This window comes from Vicugna pacos, chromosome 2 (genome assembly GCF_048564905.1).
Source record: "Vicugna pacos chromosome 2, VicPac4, whole genome shotgun sequence".
In the NCBI taxonomy this organism is placed as follows: domain Eukaryota; kingdom Metazoa; phylum Chordata; class Mammalia; order Artiodactyla; family Camelidae; genus Vicugna; species Vicugna pacos.
The window spans coordinates 3,891,713-3,912,654 of NC_132988.1; the positions used below are offsets into that span (position 1 = coordinate 3,891,713).

The 20,942-nt window shown below is 39.8% G+C and overlaps 1 protein-coding gene across 1 annotated transcript in view; it reads left to right on the forward strand.

Annotated features, from left to right (window-relative positions):
- The window catches only part of GRIA2 (glutamate ionotropic receptor AMPA type subunit 2), a 141,205-nt gene that overhangs the window by 70,213 nt on the left and 50,050 nt on the right, over positions 1-20,942 (forward strand). Inside the window, exons 3-4 of the mRNA XM_031670337.2 lie at positions 6,305-6,544; positions 17,604-17,800. Coding sequence (XP_031526197.2) covers positions 6,305-6,544; positions 17,604-17,800 — 437 coding nt within the window. The remainder of the gene's footprint in view (positions 1-6,304; positions 6,545-17,603; positions 17,801-20,942) is intronic.

Here is a 20,942-nt window from a genome sequence, read left to right on the forward strand (position 1 = left end):
CAACAGCTGGGGGTCTGACCCTGCCCCCAGTAGGATGGTCTAGGCTCCCAAGATGCAGAGAAGCTGCAGCTCACACCTGGCACTGGTTCCAGCCCCTCCAACCCCAGCCACACCTCCTACCAAGGTGGTAGATGCCAGCACTCCAGGCCAAACGTGACTCATGCTCACCCACATCAGACCCAGCTCTCCCACCAAAGCCAGTGGGCACACACGGACTGTGTAGAGGGGCTCCCCCAAAGATACCTTTAAAGACCAGAAGAGGTGACTATTTCACCTAGCTTCATGGAGACAAAGAAAGTTCAGCAGAATGAGAAGACAGAAGAATTTGTTTCAATTGAAAGAACAAAACTCGTAAAAAAAACAAAAATAATTCACCAGATAAAGAATTCAAAGCATTAGCAGTAAGAAGGCTAATTGAATTAGGGAGAGGAATAGCTAAACACAGTGAGAATTTGAACAAGGAACTAGAAAAACATCTAAAAGAACCAGTCAGAACTAAAGAATACAGTAACTGAAATGAAAAACACACCAGAAGGAATTAACAGTAGACTAGGTGATACAGAAGAATTCACAAATGATCAAGGTGATGGAATACAAGAAATCATCCAGGAAAATGTCGATGTGATGACCAAACAGATGGAAAATATACTGTGTTCTTGGATTGGAAAATTAATATTGTTCAAGTGACCATACTACACAAGGCAATCTACAGAGTCAGTGCAATCTCTATTAAAGTACCAATGGCATTTTCCCCAGAATGAGAACAAATAATTTTAAAAGTTAAAATTTGAAAACATGTAAACAAGATTTTGATTAGTAAATTAGCTAGATCTGAGGGAAAACTGATTGGATTTAGTGTTTAGGGGCTCACTAGGGAAATTTCAGTAGGAAAATCGAGGTCACTGTTTACAAAGAGGTAATGCCAGAAGTTGCGTGATGGAAGATGAGGGAGATTTTCTGTGGTCTCCGTATTCTGAGGTTAGGATGGCTTGTTGGTGCCGTTTTCAGCAGACTTTGCACACCCTGCAAAGCACCATCCCTGCTTACGAAGCAGCATGCAGGTTCCATAGACGTGAATGGTAATTTGTACATTAAAAAATGTAAACTGAAAATAAATCAAGCCCTGTGCTTCTCCCTTTCTACTAACTAACCATGCAAGGTTATCTGACTGTACCGAGGATGCTACATTGGCAGCACCAGTGAGCAGAATGGCCCAGGAGAAAAGATGTGAGTCGGATGCACCATCAGCGTTGTTACTGGCTTTCGTCGTCTGGGCTCGCAATAAGAAGTGGAATAATCAGCAAGTTACTGGGACCCCAGAGATTATCCTTCCTGCTGTTTGAACTAAGGTGTCTTTTCAAAGCACTTGCCTTTGCTGAGTTTCTCAAAGTTGAGATTAAATATTTAATTATAGTCGTACTGATCGAGAGCATCTTTGTTTAATATTTTACAATCAGTTTGGAGTTTTAAGACATAAATGCAATTCTAATACTGATTAGCTTAATCATTCAGAAATTCAGACTAGTGTTTCATGGGCAACTGCTTGGGTCATCAATCTCGAGGTGAGACCGAGACTTTTCTGACCCTTCTTCTGCCTCCAGAGGTGATCCGGAGAAGATGGCTATCTATGGAGTGCGGTATTGTCTCACTCATTTTAAAAAGTTGTCTTTGAAATTGTTTCCAATGCTCTGACACACTACTTGAATATTCTCGGTGCTAGTAAATCTCCCTCCTTTGAGGATGGATCGGAGGGAGGGACATGGCTTTAAATTTTGGAGGATTGCTGGGCAATGAGGTAGAGGTGAAAATGAGTAATGTCATTTCTAATCAGACAAGGAGTCTTCGAAAGGAGTGCACGCATGTCCTTGTGTGTTGCATCAGTGGGGTCTTGGATCCAGGCTGGATTGGGAGAAGGTCTGCAGCAGAATGCAGAGCCTCTTGGGTATTTTGGGGATGGAGTGTTAGGAGTGTGGCTCTCAGTTCATCTTGAGATGACCACAGTGGACTGGGTAAGCAACATCCTTGAGGCGAGTCAGCGTTCTGGCTGGTTCCTGGGGGTAAATCTCAATGAAAGCCTTGTTATATTTGGGGACAGGGACGGTGACGGCTGTGTGGTAAGGAGAGGGAGGTGGGTGATGTTGACCAGATGGCTGTTGTTTGCGTGGTAGAGGGACACTGTGAGAGAAATACCCAGAAAAGTAGAGGACAGGCAAGTAGACAGTTGACTATGTGTGATGCAGCGATATAGGAAGGGGAGATAGTCAACAGAGCAAGGACGACCAGGAGAGAAAGGCCATTGTTCCACAGTCATGGTCATTGGACAATTAGCTGAATTGCCTGGAAGAGAAAAAGTGCCTTCTGAGTTAGGTGAATTGTAATTTCTTATGAAGTTATGTACAGTTTGTGCCTGTTGTGGGGCCAAAGCCATGTGTTTCCAGATGGCCATGGTAACCAGGAGGCCCCTTGATGACTCACTCCAGAGTCTAACACAAATGGAAAATGAAAGGCATGGCTCCTTATTAAGAGCGTCTGTGTGTTCAAGCCCGGCCATCCTTTGCCAGGCCTGCTGTTCCCAGCCCAGAAGCGACTTCACTGCAGACGGGAAGAGGAGGTCTCATGAATAAATCATGCTGCCCGATATTCCTATAGTTTTTAGATGACAGGCCAACTCTTTGCAGGAAGTGAAATAAAATAGACCCAGAGCAAATTTTATAGCAAGTGCTCATTTTTCTGTGTCCTATGGAATCAATAATTTCTGAACAAACTTGAGGTTTAAGACATATATGTCAATACACATATATCCATGTATACAGTAGGAGATCATGGCTGAGTTTGCTTAGAAGGGTTTCAGCAATGGAAGGGCTTCTGCATGCATGTGAAGAGTGAGCACAGTCAAACACCGGCAAGGGTGTCTTCAACCTCTGTACTCAGACAAGGACAAAGATAAGACAAGGTCAGGCATCTCATCTTTGCTTTATGCTGAAGTATTTAAATGTGAAGAAACACATGCAGGTATTTTCTGAGATATATTAGTCTATTCTGCAGAAAATTAGTAGTAAGGGAGTTGGCAATTGATACCTTGCACAGACACACCTAGAAAGGCAGAGGTGAACTGAAGATTAGTAAATATTTAGAAGAAAATGGGAACATTTGCTGAATAAGGGCCACTGAGAGAAGTAGCCAACCTTGCTTTCCTTTTGTTTCACATAACACAATAGTCAGTAAAAATCATTGCCTGTCATGTATGGTCTGCAGTTGGCTATTAAGATGTCCGTATATTTTAGCAATGCTCTTACTCATGAAGCAAGTCCATTTTGTCTATAGACCATTTATTTTTGTGAATTTGATACTCTTGGCCTCATCCTTTCAGTGAGGTTTAATTAATTTAAAACAATGCTCTGTATTATGCTCTGGGTTGTTAGATTATGTTACTGGATAGCTGACTTTCATATTTTGGATTGAAATCAAGATGAAAAAATATCAACTATTCATTCACCCAAACATGTGGTTGACTTGCACAAGTTGTCTTAAACACTGTGGGGTGGCTGGTTTCCATGGTGCATTGCAGGGGATTAGTCTTGGATAAATTAACACTTACTTTTCGGAGAGATTTGACAAGATTTGTGTTTCAAAAAATTATCCTCGTTATATTGTGGAGAATTGAATGGATGGGGCATAATTGGATGAAGGAGGAAAGTTGGGTAGGCATTCCAATTATCTGAATGAGGGACACAGTATTATCCATCAGTTAAGAGCCTAGACTCTGAATCCAGACTGTCTGGGTTTCAATGCAGCATCTCTCACTTACTAGCTGTCTGACCTTGGATGAAGCCACTTAATTTCCCTCTGTTATAAATTTCCTATCAGTAATTTGGGATTAATAATAGTTCCTACCTCAAGGGATATCATGAGAAATAAATGAGTTAATGTACCGTGCCAGGCCACATGGCAAGTACAAGGTGCGTACTGCGTGCTGGTGGTGCACTAAGACGGTTGGAGTATAGATAGAAATGAGTAAGCCACATTGGAGTCTGTCGGGGTGTTAGAATGACCGTGACTCAGTGATGGTCTGACTATGGGGGGAAGGGCTGGAGAACACAGCTCCCTGACATACAGATATTGGCAGAGGACAAGGGATTCTGGGAGTAACAGGGACTTCCAAATAAAGTATTATCTTTCTAAGAATGATGACCCCAAGCCAAAATACTTCGGTAACATTTTTGTTCTGTATGGAGTAGAATGCATGGGATAAGTTAAGTCTGTGGAAAAGATTAAAATTAGGAGCTCTGAATTTCACTTAATTGACTGAGCCACGCAAGGTGAGCGATGTCCGTTTCAGGTGACACGTTCCTGTGTCTCTGTGTGATATGCGAGTCTTGTATCCATCTTCTCTTAAAGAAGTTCTGGTCAGCATCAGAACTTCTCATAACCATGCTGATCTTCTAGTAAAAGAGCATTATTAATGCAATGAAGCTTTTTAAAAGAGTCAGATAATATAGAGAATGAGTTCTTATGAATGTGTATAAATCCCAGGGAATTGTAGTCTGTTCTTATAACTAATGACTTCTACTTGTACTTTTTTTTAAATGGGGCTGTCCTAAAATATGTTTACACTTATGTAGTTTGTTAAATCATGTGTATTTTCTTTTCTTTTTTTTTCTTCTTGTTCTACTGAGGTATAATTGACATATAGCACTGTATGAATATAAGGTGTACAGCACAATGACTTGACTTACATATATTGTTAAATACTTACCACAGTAACCTTAGTGAACATCCCTCATCTCAAGTACAGGAATAAAAGAAAACTAAGAGAAAAAAAATGTTTCCTTGGTGATGAGAACTTACGATTTACTCTCTTAACAACTTTCACATATAACACACAGCGGTGTTAATTATGTTAATCATGTGTGTTACATCCCTAATAAATTATCTTATACCTAGAATCTTGGGCCTTTTGACCATCCAATTTCCCTCTACCGTCCACCTCTGGTGACCACAAATGTGACCTTTTTTCTGTGAGTTTACTTGTTTGAGTGTAATTGACCTACAGCATCTGTGTTAGCTCGTGGTGCACAACATGGTGATGATATTTCTGTACATTACAAAATGATTGCCTTGTACATTTCATCCGCCTGACTCTTATTTTGTAACTGAAAATTTGTACCTCCTGATTTCCCTTGCCTACTTCTCTCATCCCCCACCCTCTCCCCTCTGGTAACCATCTGCTTGTTCTCTGTATCTATGACTCTCTGTTTTGTTATGTTGGTTTATTTGTTTTGTTTTTTGGATTCCACATATAAGTAAAATAATATAGCATTTGCCTTTCTCTGTCTGACTTATTTCACTTAGCAAAATATCCTCTATGTCCATCCAAGATTTTATTATTTTTTATGGCTGAGTAATATTCCAGTGTGTGTGTGTGTGTGTGTGTGTGTGTGTGTGTATACACACCACCATGTCTTTATCCATTCATCTGTTGGTGGACCATTGGGTTTGTTCCATATCTTGGTTATTATAAATATGCTGTTATGAACATAGAGGTGCATATATTAGTGTTTTTGTTTTCTTTAGAAAAATGCCCAGAAGTGGAATTGATGGATTGTATGGTAGTTCTATTTTAGTTTTTTGAGGAAGCTCCATACTGTTTTCCATAGTGGTCGCACCAATTTACATTCCCAGCAACAGTGTAGGAGGGGTCTCTTTTCTCCACACCCTTGTCGGCATTTGTTATCTGTGGTCTTTTTGACGATACCCATTCTGGCAGGTGTGAGGTGCCAGCTCGTTGCAGTTCTGATTTGCATTTCCCTGATTAGTGATGTTGAGCATCTTTTCATGTGCCTGTTGACCGTCTGCATGTCTTCTTTGGAAAATGTCTATTCAGACCCTCTGCCCATTGTTTAATTGGGTTGTTTTCTTTTTTGATGTTGATTTCTATAAATTACTTGTATATATTGGATATAACCCCTTATCAGATATATGAGCTGTCAGTATCCTCTCCCCCTCAGTAGGCCTGGTCACTTTGTTGATAGTTTTCTTCGCTGTGCAAAAGCTCTTTAGTTTGATGTAGTCCTATCACCAGAATCATTTCTCTAATGCTTTATGATTCTTTGAATCTCTCAACTAGGGTGCTAAGTAAATAAGTGCTCATAAATTTGATGAATTATTGATGTCAACTCTGTATTTTTTCAATTTGTTGATTCTTTTGTATTTTATACAAAAAAAGGCATTAAGTTTCCAGCAAGTCCGTGTGATTGTATGCCAACCTCAATGATTATCTATTCTCTTTTCCCTGTTCTTCTAGTCTGCTCCCAGTTTTCAAGAGGAGTCTACGCTATTTTTGGATTTTACGACAAGAAGTCTGTCAACACCATCACGTCATTCTGTGGAACGCTGCACGTCTCCTTCATCACCCCCAGCTTCCCGACTGATGGTACCCATCCGTTCGTCATTCAAATGAGACCTGACCTCAAAGGAGCACTTCTTAGCTTGATCGAATACTACCAGTGGGACAAGTTTGCATACCTCTATGACAGCGACAGAGGTGAGTGACAATACCTGGTCTCTTTATGGTGGGTCAGACTCAATGCCCTCCCTTGATGCTTCCTATGTAATGCCATAGAGCTCCGTGAGTGTATTAGGACAAAACCAAAGCAGACTCATGGACATAGAAAACAAACTATGGTTACCAGAGGGGAAAGTGGAGAGGGATAAATCAAGGGTTGGGGATTAGCGGACACACACTACTATATATAAAGTAGATAAACAACAGTATACCACAGGGAACTCTATTCAATCTCTTGTAATAACATATATGGGAAAGAATCTGAAAAGAAAAAACATATATGTATGTACATGTATAACTGATTCGCTTTGCTGTACACCTGAAACTAACATTGTAAATCAAGTACACTTCAATTAAAATTAAAAAAATAAAAAAGCCCAAAGGTAACTTGGTTTCATTATGCTATAAATGAATAATACAATGTGAAACCTGGGAAATAAACTTAGAGTAAAATAAACAGAAAATCGTGAGTGTACAATTTACAGAGGTAGACTGTGTTCACACCATGCCCTGATGTGCAGTTGTAATGAATAAAGCACCTGCTGGCGCCAGCAGCTGAGACCCTATGATGACTGCTATTACTAGTTCAAGGTCAGTGAGGTGACTGCCTTGGAAATCGGTTTGGGTAAAATTGGAATAAATATATGAATAAGAACTACAGAAATGTATATATATGAAAGATTTTCACAAGCAAAAATTTTATCAGTCAGGGACAGTTATTATTAATTGTGCTTTAGAATGAGATCCCTGAATCTCAGAGGATGTGAAAGACTTTCTTAGGACCCATCCACGTGTGGGTCAGCTCAGCTGAGGTCTTTTGACAGTAGACTCATGCATGGCTTTTTCACAACTCTGTGCAGTTATGTTTTTGAGACATTATTTTTTTTTTGAGGAGGGACTTAATTAGGTTTATTTATTTATTTAATGGAGGTGCTGGGGATTGAACCCAGGACCTCATGCATGCTAGGCAGGTGTTTTACCACTGAGCTATGCCCTCCCCAGCATGCAGTTGTTAATGATGAGATGTTTTGGACTAACATGCCAATTGGATAGAATCTTGGCTCATTATACTATTCTTTTATTTTTAGCTGGGGGAGGGTACTTTCTTTGTGTTTCCTGCATCCCTTGTTGTGAAGTTTGGTATTAGCAGACCTGACTGACTGACCTGTCATAGACTTCCAGATATTTTTAACCATTCCTGTGTCCGTGATTCTGTTTCAGTGGGTCTGCGTACTTCCTAAAATCACATGAACATTTCACGCACATGATCATAGGTGGTTTTTCCCCAGAGGGCATCCATCACCAAACTCAAAAAGTAAAGAAAGCCACTATTGCGCAAATCTGGAATGGTCCCTACATACCAGCCTGTCCAGGAAGCAGCTGGCTTTGAAGGTTTGGGTGGAAACCAGAAACCTGTTTCTACCAGGAGAGGGCACCTTGCTACCCTGCAAGGGCAGATGAGGAGAGAGCTGGTCGTCAGCCCCTCCTCCAAGGATCAGTTTGGAGTCTTGGCTGCAAGCAGTCTGGTCGGGCGTGCTCCAGCCCGGTGTCTGATTCTCTGTCCTGGCCTCCAGTCCTGAGAATGAGGACCCTCCATGGAAAGACCAGTCAGCGCTGTACAAACTGAAAACACAGCTCTGTCAACAGTCAGCAGCCTTCCCCCTCTGTGGAGAAGGGAGTGAAAAACTAAAAACACAGAACCGTTGAGAGTACATACAGATTCCAGCGTGCTGGAGGACACTGGGGCATCCTTCTCGGTAATGTGATAAAAGGGCTCAGGACGCTAGGCTTCTCAGAGTCCTTCCCCTTGTCCTCTGCTGAGTCCTTCAGTCTCCTATGTTAGCAGAACCAACCTGAAACCTGGGAGGATTCTTAATACGCCTTTCACTCTTGCCTCCTCTTTTTAAAAATTATTTTATTTTTAATAGTTTAATAAAAATCTAGTTGATTTAGAATGTTTCAGGTGTACAGCATAGTGATTCAGTTATAAATATATATATATTCTTTTTCATTATAGGTTATTATAAGATAGTAAATATAGTTCCCTGTGCTGTACAGTCGGACCTTGTTGTTTATCTGTTTTATATATAGTAGTTTGTATCTGCGAATCCCAAACTCCCAACTGATCCCTCCCTCCTCCCCGCTTTGGTAACCATAAGTTTGTTTTCTGTGTCTGTGAGTCTGTCTCTGTTTTGTAAATAAGTTCATTTGTATCATTTTTTAGACTCCACATATAAGTGATACCATATGGTATTTGTCTTTCTGTGTCTGACTTTCTCCACTTAGTGTGATCACCTCTGGGTCCATCGTGTTGCTGACTCTTGCCTCCTCTGGATAGGATCCCTTCCTTCTAAATATCTTTTATTTCTCGACACTCTCCTTCGTCATTGTCATGCCTCCAGGCCAAGACACCACTGTGTGTTCATCCTTCATCTTCCATTTTCACTCTTGCTTCTCTTTCATCCATGTTCCATAAAGTGGCCAGAAGTTTTGAATGCTTGTAGTGCTTTTCTGGCCACACCACTGCCTTGCTTAAAACACTCCAGTGGCTTCTATTAGAATGAGGGTAAAGTTGAAAATTCTTCACAGGACTCTAAGGTCTTACAGTGTCGGGTTCCTGCCTGATAACTGAGTGTCCTGCTCGCTCACTAAGCTAAGTCCATCTCAGTAACATTTCACCATCTCAGATGCACCGGACACCTTCTCCTCGAATCTCTGCACGTATTTCTAAATCTTTCTCCTTCGGTTTCTATCACATTTCCACAGAGATGCACTTTACCTCATCATTCTCTCTCAAAGCAATCTCTTCTCTTCCTACATAGTGCTTATCAGAATTTATAATTAATATTGGTGTTCATCCTTTCATCCAAGAAGTGCTGTTCCACGTTCCAAGGACGGTTTTAATCACACAGGCCAAGTTCTTTTCTCATTTAAGATCTGGCTGTAAGCCCCAGGAAGGCAGTGCCCAAACAGCACCCACTACGCGTAACTGTACACACAGTGCGTAAGTTAACGCTGGAACAGCCGATAGTCAGTAAATCGTGTTAATAAATGAGTGAGTTAAGCATGTGTGTCTTTTAAGTTTGAGATGATATTAGCACATGAATCCTGCTTGCTAAATCGAAGGATCAGATGATGAATTCTTTTTACTCTTTGATCGGGTGGAAGGTGGCATTTTTCACTTTCCAGACACGCGTCACCCTCACTATGACTCCCCCTAGGTGAAACCGAACTTTTGAGATAGTTCAGAGAGACAGCAGCTGACGTAAATAGTAAAAAGAAACTCCAGTATCTGAAGAAAGACAAGCTCTGAGAAATAAACGATCCGATGGTGATGGATGGGTGTACGTACTTGTGCAAAGAACCTGAGACATTTCTAAGTGGTTTTATTAATACTTCAGAAATATTAAATGAAATTGAAGTGATGAGCTAATCTCCAGTCATTGAACAAATTGATTTGAGTTCAAGTGCATCTGCTGAGAGAGGAACGTTAGAGTGATAATGCTAAGTAGTTGTATCTTGAAGCTAAAAATGACTTACGGATTCATTTTCAAAGTGTTGCCTAATGACTGCTCACGTGTCATGCGAAGCGTGTTACGCTGGCCTTTCACCCGAATCTGTTTTCACAGATGAATGTGTAAGACTCAAAATACTAGCAGAAGACTCGAGCCTTATGCAGTGTTTTACTTGGCTCGTGGAAATGGGATGTTTGCTTTTTTTCTTACTAATGACCTGATTTTTATAGCTTTGCTGGCATACCACAGGTTTATTCAGAGGTTCACACACGAACTGTTTCTTTTTCCCTTTGGTCCTTAACCCAGTTCTCTTACGCTGCAGGGAAGCACCTCCTTGTTTTGGTGGTACATGGTTTGAGGATGAATCTGTGTTTGCTTCCCAGATGACACATGCTTTAAAAAATGATTTTGTCTTTCAATTTCTGTCTCCATGTGCCTCCATGTCCAACACCTTGGTCTGCTCTTGATGTGGGTCTCTTCCTACTTCCTTGACTGTAAGATTTCTGTCTGTCTGTTTTTAATAATCTTAAGGCTAGAAAAGAGATCATTCAGTCGAGTGAATCAAATCAAGGCTTTCACGAAATTAGCAAGGTCAAAGGGAAATCAGCCCATAGATAATAAAAACTTAACAAAAATGAGAAATAGAACTGTATTAATTGAATTTTGAAGCATATCTTAGGTTTTTAAAAAAAGTCTTATAGCATATATCAAGGCCAAACACATCCAAATAGATATATTAAAAAAAAAAGATCTTCCTGAGAGTTTAGATCAGATAAACATATTGTTAAATTTTAATTTCTAAATACATGAATTGATGCTCTTTTGAACAGCAAGGAGCCCAGGTATGAGGGTGGCTGTCCCACACTCTGCCCTGCATCTGAGCTGGATGAAAAAGACAAACTTTTCTGATGTTTCCTCACTGCATGGCTCTTAACTAAGATGCCAGTGAAACCTTTCCAGCCTCCAGATAGCCATCCACATGCTGAGCAGCAAGTCCAGGAGAATACATCCCAGCTCTAGACAGAGGAGGGAGGACACAGAGGCCTCCCTGTCTCCTGTGCACGTCATCTTTGACGATTTCAGGTTTACAGCTGAGGGGGTGCCGAACTCTTCCTTTGGGACTCTTCAGCGTCTTCTCTTTGTCCGAATCATGGGGCAGCAGCCTGGCCCTCCTTGAGAAAGCAGTGCCCTCCCTAAAAGTTGCCTGCTTCCCTCCAGAGAGAGGAGGCAGATAGATCTTTAATGCATTTGAACTCTAGACTAATGTGGTTACCCTAAGTAAGCCAGACAAAGGAGGAAAAATACCATATGATACCGCTTGTATGTGGAATCTAGAAAAAAAAATAACACTGATGAACTTATTTACAAAACTGAAACAGACTCACAGACATAGAAAACAAACCTATGGTTATTGGGAGGAAGGGGGTGGGGAGGGATAAACTGGGAGTTCGAGATTTAATGATACAAACTACTATATATAAAATAGGTAAACAAAAAGTTCATGCTGTACATATATATATATATATATAAACTGAATATATGTATTAACTGAGTCACTATGCTGTACACCAGAAACTAACACAACATTATAAATAACTATACTTCAATTTAAAAAATAGAGTAATGAGGTTGCCTAGGTTAATACATTATATATAGTTGTCTTTGATTATATATATATATATATGTATATATATATATATATGTATGTATATATACACACGCACATACACACTAAATCAGGATATGTATGTTTGAACCAGGACTTAATCAAAACGTGCTTTTCATTTACTGGTTCAATGTCTGTAAGGTAAGGTAATACATTTCCGGAGACACTAGGTAAAATCAGAACTAATGCTTTATAACTTGGTTTTAATTTTGAACCAGATGATTTGTCCCCTGAAGGAAGGCCCTTTATTCCAGTTCCAAGGAGGCATCACGCATAGAATAAAAATGCTTCCAAATTGTACATTTCTTTTACGATGTTCCTGAGAGGGTCAATGAGGGGGATATATGCTAATCTCGTCTGGCCGAGGCATGCTGCCGTGATTTAGTGATCATAAATATTAATTTCTGTGCTTGAAAGATGAATAAGGACAGTGAATTTTAAATGGAACAAAGAAAATACTTTTAAGAAGGAAGACATGATCTGAATGAAAAACTCCTGTTGCGGTAGTTGTTATTAATTCCACCCATTAATATGCAAACTGAAACATTCAGACGTCACCTGTTTGTGGGCTGATGGTTTTCCTGTGACTTTCTCACAATATTATGAGCACCAGCTCAAAACGGGACTGTGAGCTCCTGCTGGTAGTACTTGGAGAGAGTTTCAGGTAGATTGTCAGCTTATAAACAGGCCATACAGCCGTAACTAGTCCTACAACAATTAGGCACGTGGAGAAGTGATGTAACCGAACAAGGCTTTAGCCATTCTTTGTTTGAGCCGGAGAGTTTAGTTGAGCGTAGAACTGAATTTTATACTCTTGTAATACTCTTGAGGTTTTACAGAACATACCTTAAATATACTTATTAGGGAGAACCGTTCATTTTCTGGATTTTTTTTTCTACTTGTAAATGAACAACTGTGTATCTCAAGTTCTATTTGCTCTAAGTAATTCTGTAATAAGAAATTAAATCAGGATTTAAATATCCTAATATAGTGGTACCGATACTATACAGTTGAATGATAACAACCTACTAGTTCGTTTAAACAAACTAATATTTATATAGAATTTCCATTGTCTATATACAAGTTTATATTATGAATTAAAGAACACATGTATACATAAAGCTACTTCTATCTAGTTTGTGTGGAAAGGAAACAGGCATATCTCAGTAATACTTTGTCCCCTAATTAGAATATGTTACCAGGAGTCTAGGAGCGTGAATTAGTGTTGTGTTTGAAGAATTTAAATTCATCATAATATTTGTAGTATGCATTTTCAGTGATTTTTCAGTTTAAAAATGATCTATTAATTTTAAAGTAACCGGACATAACACAAAACTCTGAATTGTGGGGAAAGGGCAGATCAAGCTGAGAGAGAGGGTCAGTTACTCTCACTAAAGAACAAATCCAAGAGTCTGGGTAACTAAGCATGGAGCGGCAGTCTCTTCAAATGTGAGTCTGACCATGCCACAGTTTGTGAGTTATTTCTGGGTGTCCTTGGGAGACGATTTAATGTTATCCAGTGTCTTCTGATGAAACTAAATTCACCCTTGATACTTCCCACTTGAGCAAGTCAGCTTCTTAATACATGGATGTATTTCTCTGTAGGTCTCATAGGTTACACAATATTCGTTCTGAGAGTTTTAGTAAGCGAATCCACACCAACTGTGGGTTACCTTTGCTACATAAGGCGGATGACTTTGAACCAGCCTTTTCTTTAAATGCACTCTTATCGATCGCCTCCATATTCTTGGACACGGTGAACTGCCAATAAGTGTTGGGTTTAGAAACATCGCTTGAGATTCACTTACAAATTGCCATTAATATTGAACGTTTTTGTAATATATGTTGAAAGATAGGGCAGGGTATCCATAATAGCATCACCTGAAAATTTAGTATGTGGTACACTTCAAAATTAAGTAAGAACAAAATGAAAGAATTTATTGCCCATAAGAAAGGACGTTCACTTATAAGGGCTACATGATACTTTATGGATAACATATGGAACACCGCCCACGGGTGTGTTTTTGAGGAGGTGACGAGGAAGGGATGCATTGTGACTGGAATGTGGAAAGGTAAAACCTACACAGTAGAAGACGTTTATAAACTTACTGTTTTCAAGCACAGATAGCTGTTGACTTGCTCACGATGATCAGCTTTGGTTCTCCTCTCACTGATGACAAAAACAGAAAAAGGACTTAAGTGGCATCATTGAGGGATTTAATTTACTTACAGTACATGGAATTCCTAGTGATCCGTGACATTTTTAAAAGCAGTTTTATCATGCGTAGTTTTTTTTTCCCAATAGCATGTGATCTGTTTAAATTAGTACTTGAGAAGTTTCTGTTCATCCTGTATTTTTTGTTTCAAAACTGGATGGAGGAAATGAATTTTATTGTTTTGTCAAAAACAAAAAGCCCACAAAATACATTTTCAGTTTAATTTATGGTTCAACTTTTCAATTTGAAATAAAGGTAGATTATTTTTAATTTTCCTCATGGACTATTTCAAACAACGCTGACAGAATAATAGACCTCCAAGGACTCTTTTCTTAAAAGATTTTTTAAAAAAAAATGTAACACTTTTATTATGGTATAATTCCTATACAGTAAATTACACATATTTGAGATGAACAATTTGATGAGTTTTGATAGATGTAGACACCCATGAAACCACCACCACAATCAAGATAGCTAGCATTTCCATCACTCCCCAAGAGGTGCAAATCTGAAATTCCCAATTTATCCCTTCCCACCCCTGTTACCCCGGGTAACCATACTCTTACGCCAGCTTTATTAATGATGGATCAGAGGACTCTTATTTTGTCTCTGTCCTTCTGTGTTCACAATTGGTTCAAAGTGAATACCTGACGTCATGTTATTTCATCTGTGAATATTTCAGTTTGTGTTTTGAAAGAACAGTTCTCTCAATTTAAATATAACCACAATATCATTATCATATGCAAACAAAGTAACAGGAATTCGTTACTAGCATCACCTATTTTTTTTTACACAGTTTGAGGATAAAAATGAGCTCCATATATTGCAATTGGTTAATATATCCCTTATGCCTTTTATAAGGTAGAGTATCCCACAGTCTGGATTTTGATGATTGCAACACTATGGCATATTACTCAGTGCTGTACATTCCTTGTGAAAGGGTAATTAGAGCCAGACACTTAAGAGAGTCATCTTCACTTTTTGGCGTGAATACGGCATCGGTGGTGGTGGAGATCCCACTCGAAGACACAGGACTTCTGGCCTCTCTCTGCGTTGTCGGCAGCAGTGAAAGGCTGTTGCCTCGATTCATTCATTCGCCAGGTGTTACAAGACGTCGTAATTCTACGTCTCTATCCGTTCATCGTTTATTAGCTGGAGTCTTTTCAAAAAGAAAAACCTCCCTTAATTAACTAGTATCCTGAATACTGTTCATACAGGAAGGGCAGGGAAATGCTTATTTCTTTTCCTTTATTGAGCAGTTTTCAGAATAATAACTTGCCTCCTTAGTGTCCTTCAAAGGCAGTCAAATATTTTTTAAAATGTCATTATCAACTTATGGATTTAAAAAAATGGTATGTATTTCAGCCTTTTGCAGTTATTTTTCTTATTGGTATTCAGATGGCCTCATCTTTATTTAAGATGAGTCTCGTCAAATTGGGTCCTGAGTCTGGACACCACATGATGCTTTGGGAGAGTTTCCCTGTTTTGTGGTATCACAGAATGTTCTAGGCTCATCTTACAAACTTTCGGCCAATATCGATCAATCAGAATTTTAATGATGTTTTCCAGGTTCAGAAAATTTTCAACAATATTTCAACAATAACTTATGCACAGACTTTTTTGCTATGGTAAATAGATTTAAATAAAGTTTCATACCTGAATAAAGCTTATAGTGATTACATTAGGTAAGTCCCACATTGTTACAGGTGAAAAGGGATCGGTCAATATTCCTTTGGAAGAGATGCAGGTCTTTCTGGAATAAGGAAGGAATGTGATGGGTCCTGAATTCTTTTTGGAGTCTTCATTTTTTTAAATTTAGTTTCTTTTATTTTTTTAAATTGAAGTATAGTTGATTTACAATGTGGAGCCTTGATTTTTGTTGTTCATTAAGCTACTGTTGGAAACGATGAATTTGGGTTAGCTGTGAACAGCAAAAGCGATGTGGGTGACAAGTTTATCCACCAGTATTCCAAGTGTTAAGCTGCAGAATTCACTTTAGGAAATACGTTCCCAAGTGGTTTTCCCTCTCAGTCCTACCTATGAGGTAATGTATGAGCAGTTGTTATCGAAAGTAAGCTGATGTGCCCACTGCACCATGAGACCAAATAAACAGACACATCAGTATGGAGCAGATAAAGGTTTACTGCAGGACCAAGCAAGGATGGGGGTCTCGTCCCCAAGAAAACCGCAAACTCCTCGAAGGGTTTCAACAAAGCCTATTTAAAGACAAGTAAGGGAGGGGGTCACAGGATGCGTGATCAGCTTGTGCACAACCCTATGATTGGTTGATATCAAGGGAACAGGGCGGTCAACACCATCAACCCCCAGCCGCCAGAAGGTCTGGGGGCCACATGCCCTCCATCATCAAGCAGTTAATTTCTTCCCTTTGGTGGTGGTTGTAGCATCTGAAACACTCAGGAAATATACAGAAGATACCACTATGTGGGTCCTTCAGAGAGGAGCTACAGCAGAGGACATGGGGTAGGGGTCTGTCCCTGGAAGTCTCCCCCAGGGTCCTGCTCGGTTACACAATTAAAAATAAAAGTACAATTTTCTAAGTCATATGATGCTGTCAGCAAAGTTACTAAGGAATAGTAAAACGGTCTCACGTTTGGAAGATTCCAGTCTGTGCTGGAAAATGAACCCCTACTATCTGGTTAACAAGTGAATGTCTCTACAGGATTCCTACAGGATTAGTCCCAATAACAAAAAATGATATAGCAGAAGGCTGAGGAAAGAAAAATGACAACTGCTGACTAGCAAACAGTCAGAGGAAATCAGGCAGCTTTGGGGATTATCGGCTTTTATGCTCACATCAACCTGTGACGTTTCAGCTCACAGAGCATGTACTCAGCCTCCTCAGGGTCATGACATGAAATGACACACTGTCATACATAAAGAAGCCATCTTTTCCATTCTATATGAGAAAGACATTTTCGTAATGTCTTTTGTGTTCATTACCACCAGAGGTATCAGGGACGTCATGCTTTAGTAATATTCAAGAGGACAGCTGAGATGGCCGAGAGGAGGGGCTGCGGTTTCCCCCTAAACTGTGACTCTTTTGGTCAAAACAGCAGTGGTTACATGAAAGAGTTCCTGATGTGAAGTGGGAATAAATAGATGATCAAGTGCGTGGCTGTAGCTTTTTAGAGGAGTCAGCATCCCCTTAGTTACACAAAAATACCAGCCTTAAAAACATATTTAAGACAGATATCATATGATACCACTTATATGTGGAATCTAAAAAAATTGATACAAATTCTATTTGCAAACCAGAAACAGACTCACAGACATAGCAAACAAACTATGGTTATCAAGGGGGAAAGGGAGGGAGGGATAAATTAGGAGTTTGGGATTTACAGATACACACTACTGTATATAAAATAGATAAACAACAAGGACCTACGGTATAGCACAGGGAACTATATTAAGTTTTTTGTAATAACAGATAATACAAAAGAATATTAAAAAATGTATATGTATGTATATGTATAAATGAACTGCTTTGCCATACAGCTGAAACTAACATTGTAAACCAACTACACTTCAATTTAAAACAAAAAAAAAACCCATCTGCTGGCCGTCAGTGTCACCACGGGCTCTGAGTTGCTCAGTGGGGCTCCCTGTCTGTGCCCTCCCAGGTTTATCGACCCTCCAAGCCGTGCTGGACTCCGCAGCCGAGAAGAAGTGGCAGGTGACCGCCATCAACGTGGGGAACATCAACAATGACAGGAAGGACGAGACGTACCGGTCGCTGTTCCAGGACCTGGAGCTAAAGAAGGAGCGGCGTGTCATCCTGGACTGCGAACGGGATAAAGTCAACGACATCGTGGACCAGGTCTGTTGTCCTCTGTTTCCCAGGGGCAGCGACGGAGCCCATGCGTGCAGCGTCCGCGTCTGCGGTGGGTGTCGGGGTGAGCGGTTTCCACTTCGCGGTTCATGCAGGACACAGCCGAGACCATCCGTTAAATCGCCTCTGGCTTCAGGTGGCGACGGCCAGTGGCCTTCAGTAACGTGGGCACATCCCACGAATGACGGCATGTCCTCAGTACAGAATTCCTGACTCCTGTTTTGTGTGACAAATGTCCTAGACTTTGCGACTTTAAATTGGAAATTTAAATTGTAATCCCTTTGAACTTTTTAGAAATAAAGAAATAGACACGTTGTTAAGTGAAAATAAGTCTGGGTCCTAAGAGAAAATTGAGTATTTCATGAATTCTTTGGCAATGTAGGGAGTGCTTCCAGCGTTAGAGTAAGGTTTGGTGTGCTAAATCTGTATTGTTGTCTGAATGGCTTTATGGCTTCTGAAAAAGCATGTATTTATTTTTCCAAGAAGTAATTGTTTCCTCCTACTAGTGGGTTTTGTATCATTATAAAACCATTAATCTCGGAAAATAAAATAAATAGGAGAGGTGGTCTTTTCTACTTGAGAAGTAAATTGGATGCATTAATTTGCAATGTTTTCCAGAGTAACATGACACCGGACATGAAGGTGCTTCATCTGGGCTCGGCATCTCGCCTCATTTCTGTCTAAGGTCTTTCAGGATGGGAGAGTCATGCAGTAACATCTGAGTAATAGAAATAAAATCCAGAATGTTACATAGATGGCGTGAGGGACCAGGGATAGTGGGGGACCAGGGTCGTGATTTACTGACCAAAGTCTCCTTCGCTGGATGTCTACTTCTTTTCCCAGCTGAAAATGTAGTATTTTCCTTGGAATAATTATATATAGATATGTTATATATTTATCGATGTTATTTACATCTATAAATGTATGTATATAAAATTATTCCTTGGAATAATATAGGATTGGAAGAAAAAATACGCAGTTAAGTGTGCATTTCTTGGCCTTTCTAGGCTTTGAGGAAAAACTTAGATTCATTAATCAGTGAGACACAAAGCATTTTGCAAACATAAATGTGGATGACCCCTTAATTAATATAATAGTATGATATAATACGGAGCCTCAGACACACCAAATGGATCCTTCATGAAATATTGAATAACGGTATGAGACTAGCTTGTTAAGAGAAAGAAGTAAATGTGTGTCAGAGAGGTGAACACTTCAGTAGAAACATCTTGATTCTTGTCTCCGGAGATGAAGTTGGGATTATTTTTAACCTGAAGGCCTCTTGTTCAGATATGACCCTCAACAATGCGTTTGAATGTCAGAGGAGAGTCTCATTAAAACAGGTTTTGAATAATAGTCGTTAGTCTCTGGTTTTAAACATTTAGGTATTCATGACTCATCATAATACATGGTGACGGTCCATGAAAATAATTCTTTCCCAAACTGGAAGATACAATAGGAGAAACTGGGAATATACGGAATGATGTGTTTTGAAACACACATGTGATGATGATTAAATACATGTCCATGTGGACAGCCATTCAAAATGTACACAGGGTTTTGCCCATGTGTGTTATTTGTATTTTCAAAAGACAATCTCGAACGTGTTAAATGAGTGTGTGTGGGTGTTTGCACCCCATGAACTCATGATTTAGGGGAAGGAAAACATACATACATAATAAATTCTGCAGTGTTACAGGTCACAATGCAGTGTGGTCTAAGAGCACCGAGGAGGAAGTACCTGCTTAACAGGGTGGGAAGATTTATGAGAGGTTCACACATGGGTACCATTCGGCTAGTTGGCTTGGGTTCATTCATTTGTTTGTTCAGTCAGTTTCCCTGAGTGTCTAATGTTTGCCAGACATTGAACAGAACAGGCATTCCCCATCAAGGTAAATATTCATGATGTGTTACAGTTACGTTAATATGCAATAATAACAGTATAGCCTCTGCATGAACAGAACAGAACGTTATAAGAAAAAAACTAGAAAAAAAATTAGATTGGGAGGTCATGCAAGGCCTTCAAGGAATAAAGTTTACCAGGGAAAAAAGTGGGTTTGAGGTACATTTCCAGAAAAGGAAGCACTGTTTACTTACTCAATCTGTCAACACTTGCAGGAGAACAGAGATGAGATGAAACTTTATTTCCATCATAGCTTAAAGTTAGAAATAGAAGTAAACTTTGTCGGTCTGTGAGTATTTTACAATTCGATAGAACCTTGGAGGCACGCACTTCTAGCTGTGATTAGTGGGGAAAAGGACTCAGACACCAAAAACATTTAGAAATTAACATCAGTTTACTATTGTTATTGACATACTAATGTGTGTATAAAGCAAAGCTGCAGTAAGACGGCTGATGCTAATCCTTCCTGAGAGGTGGACCGGTCAGTTTTCTTATTTCTCCTTTCTCTCAATGAACACTAAACTCAAGTAGGGACTTCTGGTAGCACCGTTTAGACTATGTTTTCTTCTTGATTCCCAGAAGGAAGACGTACATGGTTCAGAAAGTAGAATGAAGAGTAAGCCCACCGGACAGATGTCAGTGGGAACTAGGAAGGACTTAACTGTCTCCGTTCAGCTGATGCTCATTAATATATTTTTCATTCAGAAGGACATCTTTTCTCCAGAATTCTCCCTTCCACACAGAGTGTTCACTTTCTTGGAAAATTTAGTTGTGTTACATAAAATTATGTTTAAAAATAATAGGAGCCTGACTCCCCTCCAGGTAGCTACTGCTTGCTATGAAAGCGACATGGGGTGGAATCTGTCCTGGGATTTTGTCCTTGTTCTTTAACTGAGTGTGGCTTTTGTCTGGGATGAGGCCAGTCAGGGACGTCTTCTTCTCGGAGGTGACATTGGGCTGGGAGTCATTGTGCCTTAAGAGAGAAAGCATCTGGTGGTGAAGAGAACTTCCCAAGCAGAGGAAACAGGATGTACAAAAGCCCCGAGGGGATTGAATGTAGATTTTTTTGTGTGCACAAAGAAACTGGAAGAGGGCTGTGTGTCTCTAGGGTAGAGTGTGAAAAGGTGAGCCTGGAGAGGTCTGTGAGGTCATTGGACTTTGCACCATTTGAAGAATTTTGTTTCTTATGCTAGAAAATATAAATGGGAAGCCACCAAAACAGTTAAA